At 50.8% G+C, this 25,316-nt stretch overlaps 1 protein-coding gene across 2 annotated transcripts; it reads left to right on the top strand.

Annotated features, from left to right (window-relative positions):
* Window positions 1-1,544: 1,544 nt before the first annotated feature.
* On the top strand, window positions 1,545-20,246 carry AGTRAP (angiotensin II receptor associated protein). Of its 2 annotated transcripts, none has more exons than XM_068986335.1 (5): window positions 1,545-1,636; window positions 14,466-14,500; window positions 17,108-17,213; window positions 18,061-18,235; window positions 19,548-20,246. In XM_068986335.1, the coding sequence occupies exons 1-5, from the start codon at window positions 1,610-1,612 to the stop codon at window positions 19,649-19,651; spliced, it is 447 nt and encodes a 148-aa protein (XP_068842436.1). In that variant the 5' UTR covers window positions 1,545-1,609; the 3' UTR covers window positions 19,652-20,246. The 2 variants fall into 2 exon arrangements, with proteins under 2 accessions (XP_068842436.1, XP_068842435.1); XM_068986334.1 differs by having other exon boundaries at window positions 18,061-18,256.
* The last annotated feature ends 5,070 nt before the right edge of the window (window positions 20,247-25,316 follow it).

The raw sequence follows: 25,316 nt of genomic DNA, 5'->3' as shown, positions 1-25,316 counted from the left end.
AGTGTTCTTGCCTGGAGAATCCCAGTGACGAGGGAGCCTAGTGGGCTGCCGTCTATGGGGGTCGCAGAGTTGGACACAACTGAAGTGACTTAGCAGTAGCAGCAGGATCCAGGGTTTATAGGAGACATCTCTTAGAAGGAAACAATAATGTTATAATATCCACTAGTTATTGAGGAATTCCTCTTTTCTAGGTACTATGCCAGTAACAATAATTAATGATAATTAACTAATAGTGAATATCAAAACAGTAGCAAGTCCTGATCAAGGGCTGTCTGCCAGGCAATGTTCTAAATGTTTTTACATATTAACAAATCCTTATTAACAAATTCAAAATAACCATCCTTCAAGGAAGATACTATTATTTCTCTCATTTTACAGATCAGAAAACTGAAGCACAGAGAGGCAAAGTGACTTGCTCAAGTAGAACCAGTAAGTGGACAAAGTTAGGACTCAAACTCTTTTCTCTGGTCCAGCTAGTCCTCTGGGCTCTAAATCCCAACAATCGTGCCCAGTGTAGCCATCTGTCCGGTCTCTGAAGCTTACCAGCTCTCTGTTACTCTGGCAGATGTGCTATTCTGCTCAGGGGGCTGGACAACTGTGTCTCCAAAAGGGACATTCAAATAGGCCAGCGGACTCCGCGACCTTGCAGAAGACCCCACTGCTGCTGCTGCTAAGGCGCCTCAGTCGTGTCCGACTCTGTGCAACCCCATAGACGGCAGACCGCCAGGCTCCCCCGTCCCTGCGATTCTCCAGGCAAGAACACTGGAGTGGGTTGCCATTTCCTTCTCCAATGCATAAAAGTGAAAAGCGAAAGTGAAGTCGCTCAGTCGTGTCCGACTCCACCCCCACCTGGAAAACTCCGCTCTTTGTAACTAGAGAGTCTGTATCTTGATAGGATCTTAGGACCCACCCAGCCAGTCTTTCAGGTTTCCACGTGGTCTCTCCCCTCCTGGAAATAAGAATAAGCACTCAGAGGGACGGACCCAAGGGGATCCCAACAGTCTTGAATAAGTCTTCCTTACCTTTAAAGCAAGTGTCAGCATCATTTTTTCTTCAAACATGAATTAGTTCATTCATCCTCAGGATTCTATGAGGTAGGTAACCGTCTTCACTTTCACTGGGGAAGGAGGGAGGAGAGACTGTGCCCTCAGGGATGAGACACCAGCTGTTACCACATCTGCAGGTTGTACTTGGAGGTTCCCCCAAGTTCTCCTGGCTGCAGGTGGTCCCGTCAGCCCACCTGCTGGGATTTTAACTCGGCGAGATATTGCGCCCTTTGCGACACAAATCTGGATATTCTCCAGCCGCCCGCCACCCCGCCCCCGTCCCCGCCCCCGCCCCCGCCCCCGTCCCCGACCCCGATCTCGACCCCGACCCCGCCCCGTAACTACCTGGGCAGTGGCGCGGTGAAGGCTCAAGCAGCAAGACGCCGTCTCCTAGATACCGGGCCGTCGTCACATGACCTACTCACGTGGCCCCCCAAGCCCAGCTGGGGTTGGAGCTCTGGCAGAGGGCAGCCGGCGGGGCGGGGCTGAGCAAGTTTGTTTCCCGAGTTCGGAGACCAGGAGCCCCCGCGGTTGTGGCGCAGGTGCTGTCCGGTTGGGTCGCGATGGAGCTGCCAGCCGTGAACCTGAAGGTGGCGATGGGCGGGGCGGGGGTGGCGCGGGGCGGGTCTCCCGGAGCGTGTTGGGTGTTTGCGCTTTTAGTAGGTGATTTTAGAGGTGAGGATTTTAGAGGCAGAGGACCGAGAATCTGGGGAAAGTGGAGTGGTGGGGAGAAAGAACGAACAGAGCCCAGGTGTAAGGAGGTGGGCGGATAGACCATACCAGGGAGACAGATACAGAAGGCCAGCAGGAACGACCGAGAGGGAGCTGGAGGAGGGAAGCGGCCGTCTCTTCCCTAAGTCAGACCGGTTCAGCTGGGAGCGCTGAGTCCCTGAGGCTCTCTTTGGCCGGCGCGCCCAGAATTTCTCTGGAGAAGGAGGAAAGCCTGGTGGGGAGGGACCCAAGGAGAGCCCGAGGCTGGACTTGGAGGCAGGACACCTGCCCTCCACCGAGAGAGGGGTAAAGCTTTCACCTGGACCCCCAACACTGCCCTTACCGCCTCTCTTGTTGGGAAGATCAAGTTAAGGCAATCAAATGATCCCAGACAGATGGTTTTTCAGAGTTGATAGATTCAACGTCTTTATTTCTTAAGCAACACAGACACCAATAGAATTTACTCAAAAGCAGAACCCCCCAACTTTGCACGTTTAGGAAAACACTGTAGGTCGCTGGGGTGTCTTCATTTCCTGAGCTGTAAGAATGCCAAAGGCTGTTCTTCTTTTTCTCCCCGCCCTCCTCCAGCCCAGTGTTTCTTGGCTGGGTTTGCCACTGAGAGCCTGAAGCCTTTAGCTTTGGTCAGAAAGGTTTTAACCTTGGACTAGACCTGCCATCTGCGGCCTGGGTACAGTTTCCTTTGAGATTGTATGCAGGAGTACCCTCTTACTCACCCTTGACAAAGCATTATGCACCCATGGTGTCTGGTCCTAAAGTAAGAGATAGATGACTACAGAACAATACATCATCCATATTTGGATTATTAGACATACTGTGTTGTGACTTCACGTGGGCACATTTCCTTAATATTGAACACTTGCTTCAGCAGACCTCTCCGAGGCTTCCAGTCAACTGCTGCAGGGGGAGAGATGGCTGTGACAAGGGAATGGGCTTGGATTGAAGGTTTAGCAGGGAAGAAATTTACACGAGGGCAACTGAGGTTCGTTGGTATCAACATTCACTCTGTTCCAGGCTGTGTGCAGTTAATGCCGACTACCTTTTCTCTGATTAGAGACTTGCCTAAAATAATTATTAAGGGGGAAGGAGGAAAGGGACAGAGGAGCAGGAACTGACAAGGGAGTGAGCCCTCATTCTTGGGGCGTCTGTGGTGTGCCGGGTTATTTATTTAGTCACATCAACCTTCTGAGATTTTTGTAGCTGAGCCAACTTCAGCTCAGACCAGATAGGTAACTTGTCAAGGCCCCACAGAGATTAAGTGGCAGAGTCAGAGAATTTGAACCCATCAGGGTCAGACTTCAAAGCTGTGTCCTTTCCTGGCCACCATTAGTTAGGGCCAACTTCTGCTTTGACAGTTAGTGCCCAGTGGGAGGGCTTAGTCTGTTTGTGGCCTTTTTTTTTTTTAGAGAAACTTTGTGGGCCTCACCGGCCACATGTGACCACAGATGTGAGCTTGGCTGGCTTTCAGTGCCCACACTGAAATAGCTGGTCCTTTCTTTGACTTGGGAAATAAAACACCATATCTCTAAGGGTCTTAGCTGCTACCAATCAGAGACAAGTAAGTGCTGAGAGGTCGAGAACAGCTAGGGTTGCCAGGTGACATTGAGGACATCCAGTTGAGTTTGAATTTCGTATCAACAATGAATAAATTTTTTAATCTAAGTATGAAAAGTGAAAGTCATTCAGTCATGTCCAACTCTTTGTGACCCTAGGGACTGTACAGTCCATGGAATTCTCCAGGCCAGAATACTGGAGTGGGTAGCCTTTCCCTTCTGCAGGGGATCTTCCCAACCTAGGGATCGAACCCAGATCTCCCACATTGCAGGAGGATTCTTTACAGCTGAGCCACCAGGGAAGCCCCAGGATACTGGAATGGGTTATCGTATCCCTTCTCCAGTGGACCTTATATCCCAGGCAATATTTGGAACAGTCTAGAAAATTATTCATTATCTGAAATTAAAGATTAACTGGGAGCTCTGTTTTTGTTGTTGTTTTTTCTGGCCTCCCACAGGAGTCTAAGCGGGCTATTCTGAGATCAGAACCCCTTGGGAGCTCAGAAAATGCCCACCCCCTGACCCTGCACTGCCCTTGCTCTCCTTTCACACATTCCTGGGGCATTGGCTCAGTGCCTGCTTGTGCCCAGCCCACCCACAGTAGGCAGTGGTGCCAGGTGAACAGAAGCAGCTGCCCCGGGCCCTCCAGGTAGTTCCTAACCCAGTGCCACACATGAGGCAAGTCCTGAGCTGAAGGAACGTCATTGTGAGAGTTTAGAAAGTTCTAGACTTGGGTTCATGAGGGCTTGTGAGAAAAGGCCCTTGGGAGGAGGGTGCAGGGGGTTAGTATAGCATGAGGGTTAAGAATTCCAGAACCTGACTGCACAATAGTCAGGGATGGCCTTGTCTCGGGGCTTCCCAGGTGGCTGAGTGGTAAAGAACGCACCTGTAATGCAGGAGACATGGGTTTAGTCCCTGGGTGGGAAGATCCCCTGGAGTGGGAAACAGCAACTCAACCTGGCAGATTACAGTCCATGGGGTCACAAAGAGTTGGACACGACTGAAGCAACTGAGCACGTGCACAGCCATGTCCCAGAGGCTGACTACCTAGCAGGCAGGGTGTTGAATGTTTCACATACCGCTCCACCTCTCCATAGCCACACAACATCCCCATGGAGCATTATTATCCCCACTTTAGAAGAGCAAGCGGCAGTTGCGAGAGCTCAGGTGATGGCGTGGAGTCACACAGCTCTAAGTCATGGAGCTGGGGTCTGACCCACATACTTGGCTCCAGCAGCCACACGGCCAGCTACTGCCTGCCTCTGCCTCCCCTGTCTGGCAGCCCTGACTGCTGCCCCCTGGACTCAGCCCTTGGGGATCCTTGGGGATCTTGCTGCCTCATTCAATAGGCCACTGAGTGTTTGCACAGGACTAAGAAATATATTCTGGGTTTTTTGTTTGTTTATTTTTTGTTTTGGCCCCACCACACGGCTAGTGAGATCTTAGTTCCTTGACCATGGATTGAACCTGCACCCTTGGCAGTCCTTACCACTGCCCTGCCAGGAAATTCCCAGGAAAAATATATTCTGTATATTAATCTGTATGGAGGGGGATTCCCTGGTGGTCCAGGGGTTTGAACTCCATGGTTTCACAGCTTGGGGCCCAGGTACAATCCCTTGTCAGGGAACTAAGATCCTGCAAGCCATATGGTGTGGCCAAAGAAAAAAAACAAATTCTTTATGGTAACCTCAAGTCTGTCGACCACCTGGCTAGGCAGTCCCAGCCCCACTGCCATGGGCCCTCCAGTGATAAATGAAGGGTCTGAATCCTGGTCCGAGGACCCCCTCGGTTTCCCCTTAGCCTTCCTTCCTCCTGGTCAAACATACTCATTTCCATCCACCCTTCTCTTGCTCTTCCAGATCCTAGCACTGTAGTACAGTGGGTAGAGCACAGGCTTTGGGGCCAATCAGATCTCCCTCTAAGGCCAGGCTTTGCTGCTTACCAGCTGTGTGACCTGAAGTAGGTTTCTTAACCTCTCTGAATATCAGTTTCTTCACAATAAAAAGAGAATAAAAATAGACCCTACCTTCTAGGATGGTAAGAGGAGGATCCAGTGGTCCAGGAGGTGATGTAGCTTCACAGTTTAGTTGTTTTTTTATTTTAATCTTTATTTTATGTGTTTATTTATTTTTGGCTGCACTGTGTCTTTGTTGCTGTGCAGGTTTTCTCTAGTTGCAATGAACGGGGCCCAGTCAGTCTCTAGTTGTGGAGCATGGGCTTCTCACGGCAGTGGCTTCTCTTGTTGCAGAGCACGGGCTCTAGGGTACACGGGCTCCAGTAGTTGTAGCACATGGGCTCAGTAGTTGTGGCCCATGAGCTCGGTTGCCCTGCAGCATGTGGGATCTTCCTGGATCAAGGATCAAACCGGTGTCTCCTACATGGGCAGGTGGATTCTTTACCACTGAGCCACCAGGGAAGCCCACATCACGTTTTTATTAGCAGAAAAACTCAGACCCAAGCGACTGATTCTGCGATTTGCATCTAGGCTCTCTTCTCATACATAACTGTTTGGGCCAATGAATCTCTCACAGCCTCAGTGTCTTCATAAGTGAAACATAAGGGTTAAAACTCTGCCCCAGACAGTCACAAGGATGACATGGGCCAAGTGTTCAGGGCAGTGTAGATATGTGGCAGGCACATCTGCATCAGTAGCAGGGGTTGCTGTAGGTGACATGATTTCAGGATGACTGTCTGCAGAGGTTGTGGTTGTTGTTGTTCAGTCGCTCAGTCATGTCCAACTCTTTGTGACCCCATGGACTGTAGCCCACCAGGCTCCTCTCTCCATGGGATTCTCCAGGCAAGAATACTGGAGCAGGTTGCCACTTCCTTCTCCAGGGGATCTTCCTGATCCAGGGATCAAACTCGCATCTCCTGCATTGGCAGGTGGATTCTTTACCACTGAGCCCCCAGGGAAGTGCTTACAGCTATTTCGTGGAAACATCCAGTGACTATCAGATGCCTGTCTCTTTCTGGTTGAGGCGCCCCTGTGGGACACAAGGACGATAGATGTTGCCTCCGCATTACCGGGGAGGAACCCAGGGCTCCAACACAAAAGGAGGTGGCCCCTGGACCAGAACTCGAGTCTCCTACCCCCAGTCCAGCATCTTACAAGCCCCTGCTGCCATGGCTGGTCTCTCTCCCCTGCTCTTCTGACGCGTCCAACACGCTGGGAAAGGGCTAGGCAGCCCCGTGGGCCAGGCGCTATACGAAGAGTCCAGGAGCTCAAGTCTCTCTCCTCTTGCCCAGTCAGGAGCAGTCAGGCCGCTGGGGCACATGCTGGACACATGCGCCCCTCTCTCCCCCATCTCTGTGGCTGTACCTGAGACTCCCCAGCATTCTCTTGGTGACCAGAAACCTCCCCCAGAGCCAGCATACAGTTCTTTTGTGCTGAGATAAGGGCTGTGGGAGAGGGCAGGGCTGGTTTGGCTGGGTTTCTTTTTCTTTTTTAATTTCTACTGAAATGTGTTCTTGTTTAATCGCTAAGTCATGTCTCTTTGTGACCCCATAGACTGCAGCACAGGCTCCCCTGTCCTTCGCTGTCTCCTGGAATTTGCTAAGATTCATGCCCATTGAGTCGGTGATGCTATTTTGCCATCTCATCCTCTGCCACCCTCTTCTCCTTTTGCCTTCAATCTTTCCCAGCATCAGGGCCTTTTCCAATGAGTCGGCTCTTCGCCTAGCCAAAATATTGTAGCTTCAGCCTCAGCATCAGTCCTCCCAATGAATATTCAGGGTTGATTTCCTTTAGGATTGACTGATATGATCTCCTTGCAGTCCAAGGGACTCTCAAGAGTCTTCTCTAACACCACAATTCAAAAGCCTCAATTCTTCAGCACTCAGCCTTCTTTATGGTCCAACTCTCACATCCGTACGTGACTACTAGAAAAACCATAGCTTTGACTATACGGACCTTTGGTGGCAAAATGATGTCTCTGCTTTTTAATACACTGTCTAGGTTGGTCATAGCTTTCCTTCCAAGGAACAAGCGTCTTTTAGTTTCATGGCTGCAGTTATTGAGTATAGTTGATTTCCAGTGTTGTGTTAGGTGTGCAGCAGAGTGAGTCAGTTAAACATATACTTATATTCACTCTTTTTTAGATTCTTGGCTGGGTTTTTTGTTGGAGCTTTCCTGCACATTCGACCCCTCTGGGCCTGAGTGGGTGTGCCCTCCCATTACAAAGATGGGGAAAGTAGCCGATGAGGCTAGTCTTCATGGGTTTCTTTTCCCACAGCTGAAGAGACGTGCTCCACTGGTGCTAAGTTTCCTAAATATTGAGCAAACAAAAGTGATGTCGCACCGAGGGGAGGTGTGTCTGCTAAAGGCCCGCAGGATTTCCAGGTCATACTGTTTTCTTCCCCAAAGAGAGGGCCTAGTTTGGGGGCTTAGCCAGGTGCTCACTCCATATTACAGGCTTTTCTGGCTCCAGGAAGTACTTTATCCCACAGGTTACAGAGTGGTTTCCTCACAGGCTTTCTTGCATGTCGCTGCCTTTCCTTTTCTGAGCTCTGCAGACCAGGCCTGGAAAATCCCATGGATGGAGGAGCCTGGTAGGCTGCAGTCCACGGGGTCACTAAGAGTCTGAGCGACTTCACTTTCACGCCTTAGAGAAGGAAATGGCAACCCGCTCCAGTATTCTTGCCTGGAGAATCCCAGGGACGGGGGAGCCTGGTGGGCCGCCATCTATGGGGTCGCACAGAGTCGGACACGACTGAAGCGACTTAGCAGCAGCAGGCCAGGAGCATCCCTTTATTAAAGACCTGCTGTGTGCACAGTCTAGAGGTGGGAACCAGAGCAGTTGGGAATGAAGACTGTTTCTGAAATAGAAGTTGAGGGAGGGAAGGACTCAGTGTTGATGTTGGGGAGTGGAGAAGTGATGTGACTGTGACTCCTTCCTTGGTTTCTTGTCTTAGTTAAAAACCCAACACCAGGACCACCTGGCTGGCCGCATGTGGCAGGTCCCTTCCCCTCTCTGGGCAGGACTTCCTGTCAGAGTGGACTGAGCTTTGCTCTCAAAATAAAGATCAGAGTTCTCTCCCACGCCTCCCAGGCTCAGCCCTGCCCCCACCCCCATCCCAGCTTCCTGTCCCTCCTCTACTCTCCTCTTCCACTCCAGCCACATGGGCCTCTTTTCAGTCTCCAGAAGGTTCCATGCTCCCTTCCATCACAGAGCCTTTGCAGGTGCTGTTCCTTCGGCTCAAAATGTTCTTCTTTCCCCTCTGTCCCTGGTTAACTCCTTGCTCACCCATTTCATCTCCCTGAAACATCGTCCTTCAGAGAAGCCTCCAGTGCTCCCGTCCTCTGATCCAGAATGAGGGTCCTTTTCTTTACCATTACTTCCTTCTCAACAGACTGTCTGTTCGGACCCCACGCTCCTTAGGTAATTTTTTGGTTAGCAGGTGTTCCCCCCAACCCCACTTGGACTGCCAGGTGTCAGTTCTGGAAGGGCAGCCTAGGACTGCATCTGCCCAACTTACCTTTGAATCTGCAGGGTGGAGGCCAAGCAGGTGTCAGCGATGCCAACTTAACCTGTAAATGATTAAGTAACCTGGCACAGTTTGATCACCCTTCTTCAGTCCCTGTAGCATCCTGGATGGCTCAAGTGGTAAGGAATCCACCTGCAATGCAAGAGTCATGGGAGGCATGGGTTGGATCCCTGGGTTGGGAAGACCCCCTGGTGGAGGACATGATAACCCACTCCAGTATTCTTGCCTAGACAATCCCATGGACAGAGGAGCTTGGCAGGCTACGGTTCATGGGGTCTCAAAGAGTCGGACATGACCGAGCACACTCATTCTTCTGTGTGCTTAGTCAGTCGTGTCTGACTCTTTGCAACCCCATGGGCTGTAGCCCACCAGGCTTCTCTGTCAGTGGGATTCTCTAGGTAAGAATACTGGAGTGGGTTGCCATGCTCTCCTCCAGGGGACCGTCCCAACCCAGGGATGGAACCCAGGTCTCCCGCATTGCAGGCAGATTCTTTACTATCTGAACCACAAGGGAAGCCCAAGAATACTGGAGTGGATATAGTTCAGTTGAGTTGCTCAGTTGTGTCCAGCTCTTTGTGACCCCATGGACTGCAGCACACCAGGCTTCCCTGTCCATCACCAACTCCCAGAGCTTGCTCAAATTCACGTACATTGAGTCGGTGATGCCATCCAACCATCTCATCCTCTGTCGTCCCCTTCTCCTCCTGCCCTCAATCTTTCCCACCATCAGGGTCTTCTCTGATGAGTCAGCTCTTTACACAAGATGGCCAAAGTATTGGAGCTTCAGTTTCAGCTTGGGCTTCCCTGGTCACTCAGCTGGTAAAGAATCTGCCTGCAATGCGGGAGACCCGAGTTCCGTCCCTGGATTTGGAAGATCACCGGGAAGGGAACGGCTACCCACTCCAGTATTCTGGCCTGGAGAATTCCTTGGATTGTATAGTCCATGGGGTCACAAAGAGTTGGAAACAACTGAGCAACTTTGATTTTCACTTTGTTTCAGCTTCAGCACCAATCCTTCCAATGAATATTCAGGACTGATTTCTTTTAGGATTGACTGGTTTGATCTTGCAGTCCAAGGGACTCTCAAAAGTCTTTTCCAATGCCACAATTCAAAAGCATCAGTTCTTTGGTGCTCAGCTTTTTTCATGGTGCAACTCTGACATCCATACATGACTACCGGAGAAGCCATAGCTTTGCCTATGTGGACCTTTGTCCAAAAAAGTAACGTCTCTGCTTTTCTACATGCTGTCTAGGTTTGTCATAGATTTTCTTCCAAGGAGCAAGTGTCTTTTAATTTCATGGCTGCAGTCACCATCCGCAGTGATTTTGGAGCCCAAGAAAATAAAGTCTGTCACTGTTTCCATTGTTTCCCCATCTATTTGCTATGAAGTGATGGGACTGGATCCCATGATCTTTGTTTTTTGGATGTTGAGTTTTAAGCCAGATTTTTCACTCTCCTCTTTCACCTTAGTTGCTTTCTGCCATAAGGGTGGTGTCATCTGCATATCTGAGGTTATTGATATTTCTTTCCGCATTCTTGATTCTAGCTTGTGCTTCATCCAGCCTGGCATTTCGCATGATGTCCTCTGCATATAAGTTAAATAAGCAGGGTGACAATTTACAACCAGGGCATACTCCTTTCCCAATTTGGAACCAGTAAATTGTTGCATGTCCTGTTCTAACTGTTGCTTCTTGACCTGCATACAGATTTCTCAGGAGGCAGATAAGGTTGTCTGGTATGCCCATCTTTAAGAATTTTCCAGTGTGTTGTGGTCCACACAGTCAAAGGCTTTAGTGTAGTCAATGAAGCAGAAGTAGATGTTTTTCTGGAATTCTCTTGCTTTTTATATGATGCAGCAGATGTTGGCAACTTGATCTCTGGTTCCTCTCCCTTTTCTAAATCCATTTTGAGCATCTGGAAGTTCTCAGTTCACATACTGTTGAAGCCTAGCTTGGAGAATTTTGAGCATTACTTTGCTAGTGTGTGAGATGAGTGCAATTGGGCAAGAGTTTAAACATTCTTTGGCACTGTCTTTCTTTGGGATTGGAATGAAAACTGACCTTTTCCAGTCCTGTGGCCATTGCTGAGTTTTCCCACATTTGCTGGCATATTGAGTGCAGCACTTTCATAGCATCATCTTTTAGGATTTGAAATAGCTCAGCTGGAATTCCATCACCTCCACTAGCTTTGTTTATAGTGATGCTTCCTCAGGCCCATTTGACTGCTCACTCCAGGATGTCTGGCTCTAGGTGAATGATCACACCATCATGGTTTTCTGGGTCATGAAGATCTTTTTTGTGTAGTTCTTCTGTGTGTTCTTGTCACCTCTTCTTAATATCTTCTGCTTCTATTAGATCCATACCATTTCTGTCCTTTATTATGCTTGTCTTTGCATATGTCTTTGAAATGTTTCCTTGGTATCTCTGGTTTTCTTGAAGAGATCTCTAGTCTTTCCCATTCTATTGTACTCCTCTATTTCTTTGCACTGGAGTGGGTAGCTTATCCCTTTTCCTGGAGATCTTCCAAACCCAGGAATCGAACTGGGGTCTCCTGCATTGCAGGCAGATTCTTTACCAACTGAACCACCAGGGGAATCCCCTCACTCCTCAGTCCCAGGGGAAAACCTCAGAAGACTAGTTCTACTCTGCCTTGGTTTCCGCATCTTCATAATAGGAGGGCACATCCACTCAGGCCCTGGGTGGAACAACACCTGGCTAAGTTGGGATTGAATCCTGGCTCTACTCTGTGACCTGGAGCAGATTACTTACCGTTGAGCCTTGGTTTTCTCGACTGTAAAACGGGGGGAATGGTGCTTCAGAGGATTGTAAGGATGAAACACGTTCACAGGCAGAAAAATCTTATCTTGGTGCCTGACACATAGGAAGCACTCATTAATAAAGGTAGGTGGTGACCAAGATTCCTTCCAGAGCTAGCCTTCTGTCATATTGTTCTTGTTTGGTCTCTCAGTTGCGTCCAACTCTTTGCAACCCCCTGGACTGCAGCACGCCAGGTTTCCCTGTCCTTCACCAACTCCTGGAGTTTGCTCAAACTCATGTCCATTAAGTCGGTGATGCCATCCAACCATCTCACCCTTTGTCTTCTCCTCCTGACTTCAATCTTTCCCAGCATCAGGGCCTTTTCTGAGGAGCTCTTCACATCATGTAGCCAAAGTATTGGAGCTTCAGCTTCAGCATCAATCCTTCCAGTGAATATTCAGGATTGATTTCCTTTAAGATTGACTGATTTGATCTCCTTGCAGTTCAGAGGACTCTCAAGAGTCTTCTCCAACACCACAAACAAAAGCGTCAATTCTTCAGCATTCAGCCTCATTTATGGTCCAACTCTCAGTCATGTAGGCTCAGCTTTTTTGGTGTCTTGAGACCTCTGTAAAGTCGGGTGTGTTGGTCCTTAAAGAGCCATTCTCCTAGTCCTTTGTAGCTGGAAGAGGAGTTCTTTAGGGGTTGGGGACCACAGTCTGGACTTGATTCACTTAACCTGAGCACTGGGGGCAAGGTGGGGTATCCTGGCCATCTGCCCTGGATGTCATCTGCCGCCTACCCCGTGTGGAAAACATCCATGTGTGTCCAAGCCCAAAGAGCTTCTCTCTCTAGCACAAAGGTTAGGAGCCCTAGTTTTGGAGTCAGACTTACCATTTAATTACAGTTTTGCCATCAGTGGAGTCATGATCAATTTAATTTACCTCTGAGCCTAGTTTTCTTGACTGTAAAATGGGAATGATTCTAGTATCTGCTTCAGAAGCTCAGAGAAGGTCATGTGAGATATTGGGCCCAGGGCCTGGCACATTGCAGATGTGCAATGAATAATAACTCTCTCTCTCTCTCTCTCTTTTTTTTTTTTTTTTGCTATACTGGGTCTCCATTGCTGCGTGCAGGCTTTCTCTACTTGCGTTGAGCCGGGGATTCTCTCTAGTTGCCACACTCAGGCTTCTTGTTGCCGTGGCTTCTCTTGTTGCATGGGCTCTAGGTTTGTAGGCTCAGTAGTTGTAGCACACAGCACCTAGTTGCCTCGTGGCATGTGGGATCTTCCCAGACCAGGGATCGAACCCGTGTCCACTACATTGGCAAGTGGATTCTTAACCACTGGACCATCAAGGAAGTCCAATAGTAATTCTTCTAGAAATGCAGCCAGAGTTCCTTGCTGCAGGTGGCATCCTCTCCTTAACACCCCCATCCCCCTGAGCACAAGACTAGAAACCTGGGCCTTTCACTGCAGTCCTTGCTGTGTCCGCCCTTGCTCTCTGGGCCCAGCATGCTGACGCTGCCTCAGGCTCTTGGCATCTTTGGACCCTTGGTGCCTGGAGCAAACTCCCTTAAAGGTCCTTGTCCACCACTGGACCCTACTCCTGCCATCTCGCCACCACCCCCGACCTCAACCCCATCCTGGCCCTACCCCTCCTCAGGACTCTGGGTGTTGTGTCTTTGCCTATGCTTCTGGGAGTCCACCCTGGAACACCCCACTCTCCCTCCCCTGTGCCTGGCTGGTCCCCAAGTCCCCTTTAGCACCAGCTCCGAATTCCCCGCTTCTTCCCCCTGCCTTCCCCATAGCATCCATGTGCTCCTTCCTTCCTTCCTTCTTTTTTTTTTTTTTTAAAAATATTTATTTGGGACTTCCCTGGTGATCCAGTGGTTTAAGAATCCACCTGGCAATGCAAGGGACATGTGTTCGAGCCCTGATCCAGGAACTAAGACCCCACATGGCGAGTGAGCCACTAAGCCCTCGCGCTGCAGCTAGAGAGCCTGCATAACACAGTGAAGATCCCACGTGCTGCAGGTAAGACCCGACATAGCTAAACAAATAAATGAAAAAATATTTACTAACAGAGATCTTTAGTTGCAGCATATGGGATCTAGTTCCCCCCTCATCAGGGATGAAACCCTGGACCCCCTGCATTGGGAGCACAGAGTTTTAGCCACTGGACCACCAGGAAAGTCTAGTACTGTCTTCTTTATTTGCTTTGCAATCAGGATTCTCTTGATTTCCGGGAATAGAGACCAGTTCCAGTAAAGAGGGCTGTCTCTGAGGACATATGTGGCAATAAAAAGAGTGGGACAGTGCATGGACCTAACATGTTACCTTCCTACGGAAAAGCTCCTGGTGACTTCTTCAGCGCCCTTGAGATGAAGTCCATGCTCTTTGCCGAGGTCCTCTAGGCCCACCTTTCCCCTCTGGTCTCCTGCCCCCGGGCTGCTCTCCCATTCCTTGGATGCACTGGGCATCTGCTCAGCCCCACACGGCTCCCCAGCTCCAGTGTACTGAAATCAGCCTCATCTGAGCCCCTCCCAGCCATCAAGGCCTCCTCTGGTTTCAGAACAGATTTCCAGGTTCCCCAAAGGAGCCTCCAGCTTTGGAAGCAGGGAGGGGTGTGGGTGTCAGCTACCCCGAGGGACTGGGGAGGGGTGACCTAGCAGTGTCCTCTGGCCTGACCTGTGCTCTTCCTCCTCCTCTGCCACTGTTGGGGGCCACTCTCTTGCTGGTGTTTGAGCAGACATACCTGAAGCCCTCTTAGGTCCTAGGCAGGGGCTTCTGGTGTTTTTTGGTTCCAGAAGCTTTGCTGCCCACTCATCCTACCACCATGGTGGTCACAGTCGCAGTTCTCTTCTTTACCCCACCCCCTCTTTTTTTGTGCCACAGGCGATCCTCCTGGTTCACTGGCTGCTGACGACCTGGTGAGTGAATGTGGGTGTCCAGTTCTGTGTTCCCCTGGTCTCCCAAGATCTGGGTCCACATGCCTCTCTGGGGTCTTGTGCACGTGTATCCTGGGTCCTGTCCACATGTATTTCTGGGGTCTTGTCCATGTCTCTCGACCAAGACTAAACAGCTCATCTGTCAAGATCATCATCAGCCAGCTCCTGTGTCCCAAGGATGTTGGAGGGGCAGGTGGTACCTAGAGGCCTTTGCCATCACTGACCCTAGGAGTTTCTGGCCCTCATCCTCAAGAAGACAGCAGCCCGAGGGGCAGTACTAACAGCTCAGACCTTTCTCCAGACACTGCCCAAGCCCTTTGGGGCTTGGCATCCCTCTGGTTCCGCCCCTAGGGCCTTTGCATCTGGGGCTGTGAGGTGCTGAAGCCTAGGGGCTGGCCTCTCATACCTTGCTGGGGTGGATGTCCGGTGGAGCTCTGTGTGTCTGTGACCTTGGGTGAGCCACTCAAACCCCCTGAGTCATTTTCTCACCTATAATGTGAGAGTATTACTGACCCTCCCACTTATCCTATTAAGTCATCTGAAGGTTCAAACACTATTTCTGAAACCATAATAATTGCTGACATTTATTGAGGGTGCCTTCTGGAGGTTAACTCAGCAGCTCAGCAAGTAGACACATGATGAACCCGAGTACAAGGGTGAGGTCACTCACTTAGAGGTGGACCCTCACTCTCATTTCATACCCCCTGCCCAGAGACAGTAGACTCAGGATTTAGACTGACCCTGGTCATGTCCTTAGCCCTGCCATGTTCCAGCTGGGTCACCTTGATCAAGTGACTCCACTTCTCTGTACCTTGGTTTCCATCTATAAAATGGGTGCAAGGATGCATGGCCCTCAGGAGCTGTGAGGGAGAAGCATGGCCTTGCTCTGCTCACCAGACACTGCCCAGGCCTACACAGGGGAGGCCCAGGGACTGCAGGGTGATTTTCATCATTACCTTCTGCTTTATCTGTTGCGTTTCTGGGGAGATTTTTCTGCCCAACCAAGACTGGAAACCACTGAGCTCACATGTGCATTTTGCAGACGTGGAAGTGCAGTGTACGTGTTCATGGGTATGAATAATGGGAGCAGTGATCATCATGGTTAATGGCCTTAGGGAGCAGAGTGAAAATCCAGATTTCTCAGGCACACTCCATGAGACTGAGTTAATGAGTCCAGGCCGGGCCCCCAGCACTTGCTTTCTCAAAACCAAAAAATGAGATGACTGATTTCCAAGTAAGCCCCACGGTGCCCTGTACTTAACTGCTTTGTACATGTTTTCCATATGGTATACTTCAGGGAATGTCATTTACATTTGTGAAGCACCCCACTCTGTGCTTGGGCTGTCCAGGTGGGTAAGAGCATGGCCTCTTGAGCCAGACTGCTGCTGCTACTGCTGCTAAGTCACTTCAGTCGTGTCCAACTCTGTGCGACCCCACAGACAGCAGCCCACTAGTCTCCCCCATCCCTGGGATTCTCCAGGCAAGAACACTGGAGTGGGTTGCCATTGAGCCAGACTACCTGGGTTTAAATCCCAGCTCTGCCATTTAGCAGCTGTGTGACCTCAGGCAAGTTCCTTGACCTCTCTGGGCCTCAGTCTCCTCATCTGTAAAATGAAGATGACCGTAGTGCCTCTTTACAAGGGTTGTTAATGCATATGCATATAAATGAACCCATTTAAAGCACTTGTAACTGTGCCAGGTACTAGTAAGGAGTCTGGGTTAACTATTCTTTTCTTTGAATTGACAAACAGTTTAGTTAGTAGCGATGCACTACAAAATAAGAGAGTAGGCATTGTGTTAGAAGGTGGTCCTTACCGTGGGGCAGTCAGGGAAAGAGTCTCAGAGTTAACATATGAGCTGAGGCTAAAATGACAAGAAGGGACCAAGTGTTCAGGCAGAGGGAACAGCAAGGCGATGGATGGGAGGTATAGGCTGGGCTGTGTCATCAGACCCCACAGGGCCCTGTAGACCATGATCAAGAGTCTGAATTTTCTTCCAAGAAAGTGTTGGAGGACTTTCAGCAGAGAAATGACATCCCCTGATTTACCTTACTGGTTGCTGTTTATGGAGGAGTTAATAAGTGTCTCTAGTGGTGAAGAATTTGCCTGCCAATCCAGGAGACGTAAGAGACACAGGTTCGATCCCGCTCCACTATTCTTGCCTGGAGAATCCCATGGACAGAGGACTCTGGCAGGCTACAGTCCATGGGGTCACAAAGAGTCGAAATGACAGAAGTGACTTGGTATGCATGCAAGCACATTTATGGAATGACCAGGATGGGGCAGGAGTGGAAGTTAGGGCAACAATGGGGAGAGGCTACAGCAAAACGATCAATCCCAGTAGGAGAGGATAGTGGTTCGGACAGGGAGGGATATGGCCGGATTCCGGATCGGTTTGGGAAACAGCCGATGGGATGCGCTGACATTTTTGGCGCATGGGTGGGAAGTAGGGGAATGGAAAGGGAACGAGGCCAAATTGTGGCCTCTACTCGTGAGGGCCCTGAGACCTAGTGCCCCAAGATGTGACCTGTAGGAGGGGTGGGCACCTAGGGGTCACCTCTTGACTTGATTCAGGTGCCTCCTCCCGCAGGGGCTGCATCGTGTTCCAGGGCCCCTATGCCTGGACCAACTTCCCCATCCTGGCCTTGGGCGTGTGGGCCGTGGCGCAGCGGGACTCTGTTGACGCCATAAGTATGGTAAGCTGGGGGAGCTGCCAGGGAACCGGCTTCAGGGTGGTCGTGGGCCCAGCTCTGTCTTCCCCTTTCCCTGTCCTGTCTTCTCTGCCTTCTTTTTTCCCCATTTTCCATTTTCTAGAGTCCAGGCTCCCAGCCCACATGTATCTTCACTAGCCTGGCCTGCTGCTCTGCCTGCCTGGCTCAGAGAGTCTCCTCATTTTTTTCCCCAAAAAGGGCATAGGGTGGACTGCCACCAGTGCCCCATGAGATTAGCCATTCCTGGAGGGCAGTAGGGCATGTGCCAGTAACCCCCCTTGAGGGCCCCCCTAATAGGGAGGGCCCCTCATGAAGAGGGAGCTCCACCACTTTGTGAGGTCAGAGTGGGCACAGTCTGGCTAAACTGTCCTACCAGGAGCCCCTGGACACCCGCCCAGACCCCATGGCTGTGAGCGCCAGCACTGGCCTCTCAGGATGGTTAGAGACTGATTTCTTCGGTGGTGGAGATGGAACCAGTGAATTCCAAGGGACCTTCTATCTAGGAGATTCTGCCCACGTCTTGTGCCTCATCATGGCCTCAAGGATGAGAAGAGTTGGGGCAGAGGACTCTGTCAGAGCCGGCAGGCTGGGTCCCGATAGGGACCCCATCCCTGCTCTCAGCCCTGCAGTACCCAGTTGGCCATCTCGTCTGCAGAGTCCCACCTGCTGTCTTGGTCTGTCTTCCAGCAAACCCCAAGGACACAGTAGGGAACGAATGGAGCTTCTGGTTTGGTATATTTGGTGGGGGGATGGGGTGACAAGGCAGCAGCGCACTCATCAACCCTAATGACACCGTGGTCACCCCTCGGCCCTGTGCCTGGCTGTCTTGCAGTTTCTGGGTGGCTTGGTGGCTACCATCTTCCTGGATGTGATCTACATTGGCATCTTCTACCCGAGGTCCAACTTCTCGGACACAGTGCGCTTCAGCGCAGGCATGGCCATCCTCAACCTGATCCTCAAGCCGATCTCCTGCTTCTTCGTCTACCACATGTACCGGGAGCGTGGCGGTGAGCTCCTGGTCCACGTTGGTGAGGCCACCACCTCCAGCCAGCTCCCCAGTGCCCCTCCCTCCAGCCCCGGTGCTGGCACTGCTGTCTCCTCTCCTCTCCTCAAGTCTCTGCCTTGCCCGCCCCCCAGCCCCTACCCCAGGGAGCCAACCTTGCCCCCTGAGACAGGGATTCAAGGTGCAGGGTGGGGCCTGGTGTGGGCTCTGGGCACCAGGCTGAAAGGTGTGCAAGTTTCTGGTCTCCTAGAGGAACCCAGGGGTCCCCTGGCCATCCATGCCTGGCTACGGTGCCATGTCCTTCTCTCAGCTTAAACGTGGGTGCAACTGGGGGCCTGATCCCATAGGCACCTGCAGGGCCAGCTTCCCCTCTCAGCTCCCTCTAGCCCATCACTGGAACCCCCTTTCCTGCCACCTATGGGGTCTGGGCGACCAGGGGAGAGCCAGTGCTGGCCTGGGTCCTGGGGGCCCCAGCCAAAGCCAGCCCTGAGCTGGAGCCCTGCTTGTTGCAGCCCTTCCCCAGCCCCCTGTGACACCCGTTCTCATGTCCTTTCTGAGAGAAGTGGGGAGAGCTGTGGTCTTCTGCCTTTCACTCTTGAGAAAAGTGGCCTGAGACCTGCTAGGGGAGCAGCTGGGTTGAGGACGGGAATGGCCCAGGGCAAACTGCCAGGCTGCCCGGACCTGCCCCAGGGTAGGGAGGAGCCAGCGCTGTCCCTTCATTAAACAGATGAGGAGACAGAGGCCTGGGGCGCTGGGGGCTTGTTCAGGAGCACAGGACAGATGTGGGGAGTAAGGATGGGAGTGAAGGGTACGGCACCCAGAAGCCAACAGCCTGCCTGGCACCGTCTGGGCTCTGCAGCTGCACCAGCCCGGGGGGCCTTCTGGAGGCTGTACAATGATGTCCACTGTCTGGGAGAGGAGCTGGAGGGGAGCCCGTGGGTCCGGGGCTGGGCATATCTCGGCCAGATTCCTGAGCGCGTGCTGCATCGGTTGGAATCCTAGTGTCCTCTGCTTCAAGCTTTATAATCTCAAGCAAGGCAATTTATCTTTTTAACACTCGGTTTCCTCATCTGTAAAGTAGGGACAAAAAAAATACCCTGCTCTATAGGGTTACAGGAAGATTGAATAAATGATACATGCTAAAGGCTTGGTGCCTGGGGCTGCTGCCACTGTCTGTCCTGGGTGCCTGGATGCCCAGCTCTGGCTTTTCTTGTTGGGGTGGGATGGGTGGTGGGGAGTAGGGGGACCTTGGTTTGGCCTCGTGGAATGTCCTAAGTCTTGACCCTTCATTTTTTTCTTTCTCTCCAACCCCCCAGGTTCCCTTGGGCCCTCAGAGGAGCGCAGTTCCTACCAGCCAATTGACTCCTCAGAGGTGCCTGCTGACTCTGAGAGCAAGGCTCACATGACCCGAGGATACTGAAGCCCAGCCCAGGGGCCAGTCTGACAAACTGTGGAGCTGGCAGAGAGGAGGCCTCATCACCTTCTTTGTGCCTTGGACATCATCCTAGGGGGTGCTCCTGACTGCCCCCTGCTTTCTCAGAACTAACTTGTGTCCTCCAGATCCCCATCTCAGGGATTGCCTGAGTCAAGTGCCCTAAGAGGCCCAGAGTCCCTATGCACAACTGTCCCCAATTCCTCGAGCCTCTCCTCCCTTCCGGGTAGCCCACTGGTCCCAGGCTGGGAACTCTTGTTGCTTTTGTTCCCTCCACCCTTAGCTGCTCCGTGCAGGCCCCAGGCCGAGCCATGCCCGAGCCTGGGAGGATCAGGCCTCTAGGGGCCAGTGGTGCCCCCCACCTCCACCTCTCCTGAGGTTGGCCATGCCCTCCCGCAGGAGCTCTGAGCCTTGGGTCCTGCTCACTGCCAGGAGCACAGGGGTGAGGACCCCTGGCTTCTCACTACCTGGTCAGTTGGTGCCTGGGGACCCCAGGGCTGGAGGCAAGAGGGGTCTGCTGCCCCTCAGACCCCCATCAACCTCCAGCTGCAGGCCACAGCATTAAAGTTCAGGGAATTCTGCAGCCAAGTGTGTTTTGAGCCGTGTTTCCTCTCCTGTCAGAGCTGGGGCCTGAACTTGCCATTCCCAGGAAGATTTCTCCTGTGAATCTCCAGGGTGCCAGGGCTTAGGTGCTTGTTTTCTTGTGACAGGAGGAAATGGGGGCTCATGACCAGCTGGGCCTGCCGGGTGCTCAGCTCTGGCCTAGCGGAGGCCCCAGGAGAGGAGGGCACTGTCCAATGTGTCAAATAGGCATCCATGTCTCTGAATTAAGTGACAGGTATTGGTTTGAATCCTGCTCTGCCACTGACTGTGTGCCCTTGGGCATCTCAACTTTTGGACCCCGTATCTGCTGGAAGAGGGCTAATAACCTGCCCAGAGAGAAAGAGACGACGCAGGTGAAATGTACAGTGCCTGACCTTCAGGAGGGCTTCCTAAATGACAGCAAAGTTTTTGGTGGGGCTGCTCCCTAAGCCCATGCTGATGTTGGTCAATAGTCCAGGGGTGGCCTCACCCTGGCAGACCTGGTATCTTGGACTCAGAGCAAACTGGGACAACTGTCCAGAAGCTCCAGGGGTTTCGTGGCCAGGACCCTACCCCACCCCTACTGGGATGGGTATTGACCACTGGGCCCCAGGCATCTGGACTTTGTCAGGCCATCCTGGCTTGCTTGTCCCTGGCACAGAGAGGTTAAGGCTGGGTGCACAGCCCCCACTGCCCCATTCTTCCATATCCATCCATCCAAAGAGGCTGAGAGCCTGCCAGTGCTGGGCATGGGCCTGGGGCTACAGGGGTGAACTCAGGTCCTGCCCTCAGGGTAACAGACACTGAGAGTCCTCTGTCAGGAGGCCCAAGCCCTGAAAAAAGGAACATGGGCCTCTGAGGAAGGGACCCAGGAATGCTCTTGGGCCCAGGAATGCAGAGCAGCTGCAGAAAACCGGAAATAGTCTCATAGTCAGACGAAGGCAGACAAGGCCATGGTTCATTCATTCTAAGGAATACTGTTCAGCAGTTCAGATGAATAAACCAGACCTATTTCTATCAATGGTGGTCCCCCCAAACATCGGTTGCAGAGTGGCACATGCAATATGAGAGCGTTAGTGTGAATTTTAAAAGCTCATAGAAATACTTTGTATTGTTCATGGGTGTGTATGTGGTAAGACATAAAAGCGTTGACTAGAAGGACCAGTCTCAAGTTCATGATTGTGGCCTTGTGTGGGAGAGAGGTTCCAATTCTCTCCCCCACCCCCTCCCCACCCCGCCCTTTAAAAGCTGCACTGGGTCTTCATTGCTGCACACAGATTTTCTCCAGTTGCAGAGCGGAGGTTACTCTCTGGCTGCAGTGAGCTTCTCACTGTGGTGGCTTCTCTAGTTGCAGAGCACAGGCTCTGGGTGCATGAGCTTCAGTAGTTCCGACGTGGTGTACTAGGTATACTACTTCCAGTGGTGCATGGGCTTAGTTGCGGCATGTGGAACCTTCTAGGACCAGGGGTCAAACCTGTGTCTCCTCCACTGGTGGGCGGATTCCTACCCACTGGACCACCAGGGAGGTCCCCAGTTCTCTTGTCTATACCAGTCCCTGGCACGCGGGAGGCTGGGAGTGTATGTGCTCCTTGAACGTATCAGGAGGCCACCATGGCTGCAAATGAGGACAGGAGAAGGAATGAGGTCAGGGAGGCAGCAGGGGCCAGATGATGCGGAGTCAGAAGGTCATTTCAAGAACTTTGAATGAGACAGGAGCTGCTGGAGGGCTTTGGGCAGAGTTGGACATGGTCTGATTTATGGTCTAGAAGGACAGTGTTGGACAGAGAGGTGGGGGTGGTGACAAGTGGTCAGGCCAAGCAGAGCACCAGGCACCAGCTATATCAATCTAGGGGAGTTCTTCAGGTACTTCTGCCTGATAGGGATAGAACAGGTCAGGAATAGGTCGCAAAGATCCCTTAGGGAAATGGCAACCCATTCCAGTATTCTTGCCTAGGAAATCTCATGGACAGAGGAGCCTGGTGAGCTACAGTCCACAGGGTCACAAAATAGTCGGACATGATGGCATAACAACAGGTAGCTGTAGAAGTTCTAGTAGGGCACTATAGATAGGGAAACCTAGGAAACGTTGGGAGACCACTGTAAGTTGTTGATCACTCAAGAAAGCTATTGGAAGGTAGTGGAATTACAGCCTTGCTAAACTATAAAGTCATAAATAAAGGCACGAGATATGCCCCAGGCCATTGTGTGTGTGTGTATGTGGTAAGTTGCTTCAGTCGTGTCTGACTCTTTGCAACCCTGTGAACTGTAACCCACCAGGCTCCTCTGTCCATGGGATTCTCCAGGCAAGAATACTGGAGTGGGTTGCCATGCCCTCCTCCAGGGATCTTCCCTGACCCAGGGATTGAACCCGCGTCTTATTTCTCCTGCATCGGCAGGCAGGTTCTTTACCACTAGCATCACCTGGGAAGCCCCAAGGGCATTGGGTGAAAGAAAAATGTCACCTCTTTTCTTTTGATATAATAATCCTAAGAGGTCAAGAAGAGATGGCAAGAATACACAGAAGAACTGTACAAAAAAAGTCTTAATGACCTGGATAACCCTGATGGTGTGGTCACTCGCCTAGAGCCAGACATCCTAGAGTATGAAGTCAAGTGGGCCTTATGAAGCATCTCTACGAACAAAGCTATTGGAAGTGATGGAATTCCGACTGAGCTATTTAAAATCCTAAAAGATGATCCTGTGAAAGTGCTGCACTCAATATGCCAGCAAATTTGGAAAACTCAGCAATGGCCACAGGACTGCAAAAGGTCAGTTTTCATTCCAATCCCAAAGAAGGGCAATGCTAAAGAATGTTCAAACTACTGCACAATTGCACTCATCTCACATGCTAGCAAGTGCTCAAAATCCTTCAAGCTAGGCTTCAACAGTATGTGAACTGAAAACTTCCAGATGTTCAAAATGGATTTAGAAGACACAGAGGAACCAGAGATCAAATTGCCAACATCTGCTGGATGACAGAAAAAGCAAGAGAATTTCAGCAAAACATCTGCTTCGTTGACTACGCTAAAGCCTTTGACTGTGGATCACAACAAACTGTAGAAAATTCTTCAAGAGATGGGAATATCAAGCCACCTGACTCCTGCAAAACGTGTATGCAAGTCAAGAAGCAACAGCTAGAACCAGACATGGAACAATGGACTGGTTCGAAATTGGAAAAGGAGTACATCAAGGCTCTGTATTGTCACTCTGCTTATTTAACTTATATGCAAAATGCCTGGCTGAATGAAGCACAAGCTCTAATCAAGACTACCAGGAGAAATATCAACAACCTCAGATATATAGATGATACTACCCTAATGGCAGAAAGTGAAGAGGAACTAAAGAGTATCTTGATGAAGGTGAAAGAGGAGAGTGAAAAAGCTGGTTTAAAACTGAACACTCAAAAACCTAAGATCATGGCATCCAGTCTCATCACTTCATGGCTAATAGATGGGGAAAAAATGGAAACAGTGGCAGATTTTATTTTCTTGGGCTCCAAAATCACTGCAGCCATGAAATTAAAAGATGCTTGCTCCTTGGAAGAAAAGCTATGACAAACCTAGACAGCTTATTAAAAAGCAGAGACATCACTTTGCCACCAAAGGTCTGTATAGTCAAAGCTATGATTTTTCCACTAGTCATGTACAGAAGTGAGATTTGGACCAGAAAGAAGGCTGAGTACCTAAGAATTGATGCTTTCAAACTGTAGTTAAGAAGACCCTTGAGAGTCCCTTGGACAGCAAGGAGATCAAACCAGTCAATCCTGAATATTCATGAGGACTGATGCTGAAGCTCCAATACTTGGGCCACCTGATGCAAAGACCTGACTCACTGGAAAAGACTCTGATACTGGGAAACATTGAAGGCAGGAGGAGAAGGGGATGACAGAGGATGAGATGGTTAGATAGCATCACAGACTCAATGGACGTGAATCTGAACAAACTCCAGGAAATAGTGAAGGCCAGGGAAGTCTGGCCTGCTGCAGTCAGTGGGGTCAAAAAGAGTCAGACACAACAACTGAACAAAAAGAACAATCCCTAGTTTGACCTCAGGTCAGATACTCTCCTGACTGATAGGAAGGAGAAGCTCATGATGTAAGCTTCACATCTTCTGGAAGAAGGTCGTCTTTTCCCTTCCTTTTTTCCTTTGACAATAAAATTGTCTACCTAATCCTGGGGCAGAGTTCCCTCACCTGCCCACCTGCATCTCTTACAAGCATCCTATGTTAATAAATCTGCTTCTTGCCTATCACTTTGCCTCTTGCTGAATTCCTTCTGTGCTGAGAGACAAAGAACCTGAGCTTCATTAAGTCCTGAAGCCAGGTGTGTGATCTTAGTTGGAAGACTGTGGGTTTTAGCTGGGCTCAAGTCCCAATCTGAGGTGAATTGTTTCATGCCCACAGCAACTTGGTATTGGAGGCACCAAGGAAAACACCAGGCACTCAAGCACTGATGGACAGTGCTGGACTCATGCCGAGAAGAAGCTGCATGATCAGCATCAGTAGTGGTCATCACTTTGCCAATAAAGGTCTGTATAGTCAAAGCTATGGTTTTTCCAGTAGTCATGTATGAATGTGAAAGTTAGGCTATGAAGAAGACTGAGCACCAAAGAATTGATGCTTTCGAACTGCAGTGCTGGAGAAGACTCTTGAGAGTCACTTGAGTCCAAGTGAATCCTAAAAGAAATCAGTCAGTCCTAAAGAAATCAGTCCTGAACATTCATTGGAAGGACTGATGCTGAAGCTGAAGCTCCAATACTTTGGTCACCTGATGTGAAGAGATGGCTCACTGGAAAAGACCTTGATGCTGGGAAAGGCTGGAGGAGAAGGGGACAACAGAGGACAAGATGGTTGGATGGCATCTTGAACATGAATTTGAGCAAACTTCAGGAGATAGTGGAGGACAGAGGAGCCTGACATGCTGCAGTCCATAGGATCACAAAGAGTCGGACACAACTGGGTGATTGAACAACAAGTGGTGTGGGTCCCCTGGGACCAGCAGGTCTCTCCCAGCAGCTGATGGGCAGTTTGCTTGCTGCGCCCTCTCATGTCACAGTGGAAGCACCTTATCCC

Source organism: Capricornis sumatraensis, chromosome 14 (assembly GCF_032405125.1).
Source record: "Capricornis sumatraensis isolate serow.1 chromosome 14, serow.2, whole genome shotgun sequence".
Lineage (NCBI taxonomy): Eukaryota > Metazoa > Chordata > Mammalia > Artiodactyla > Bovidae > Capricornis > Capricornis sumatraensis.
This window is presented reverse-complemented; position numbering and strand designations above follow the sequence as displayed.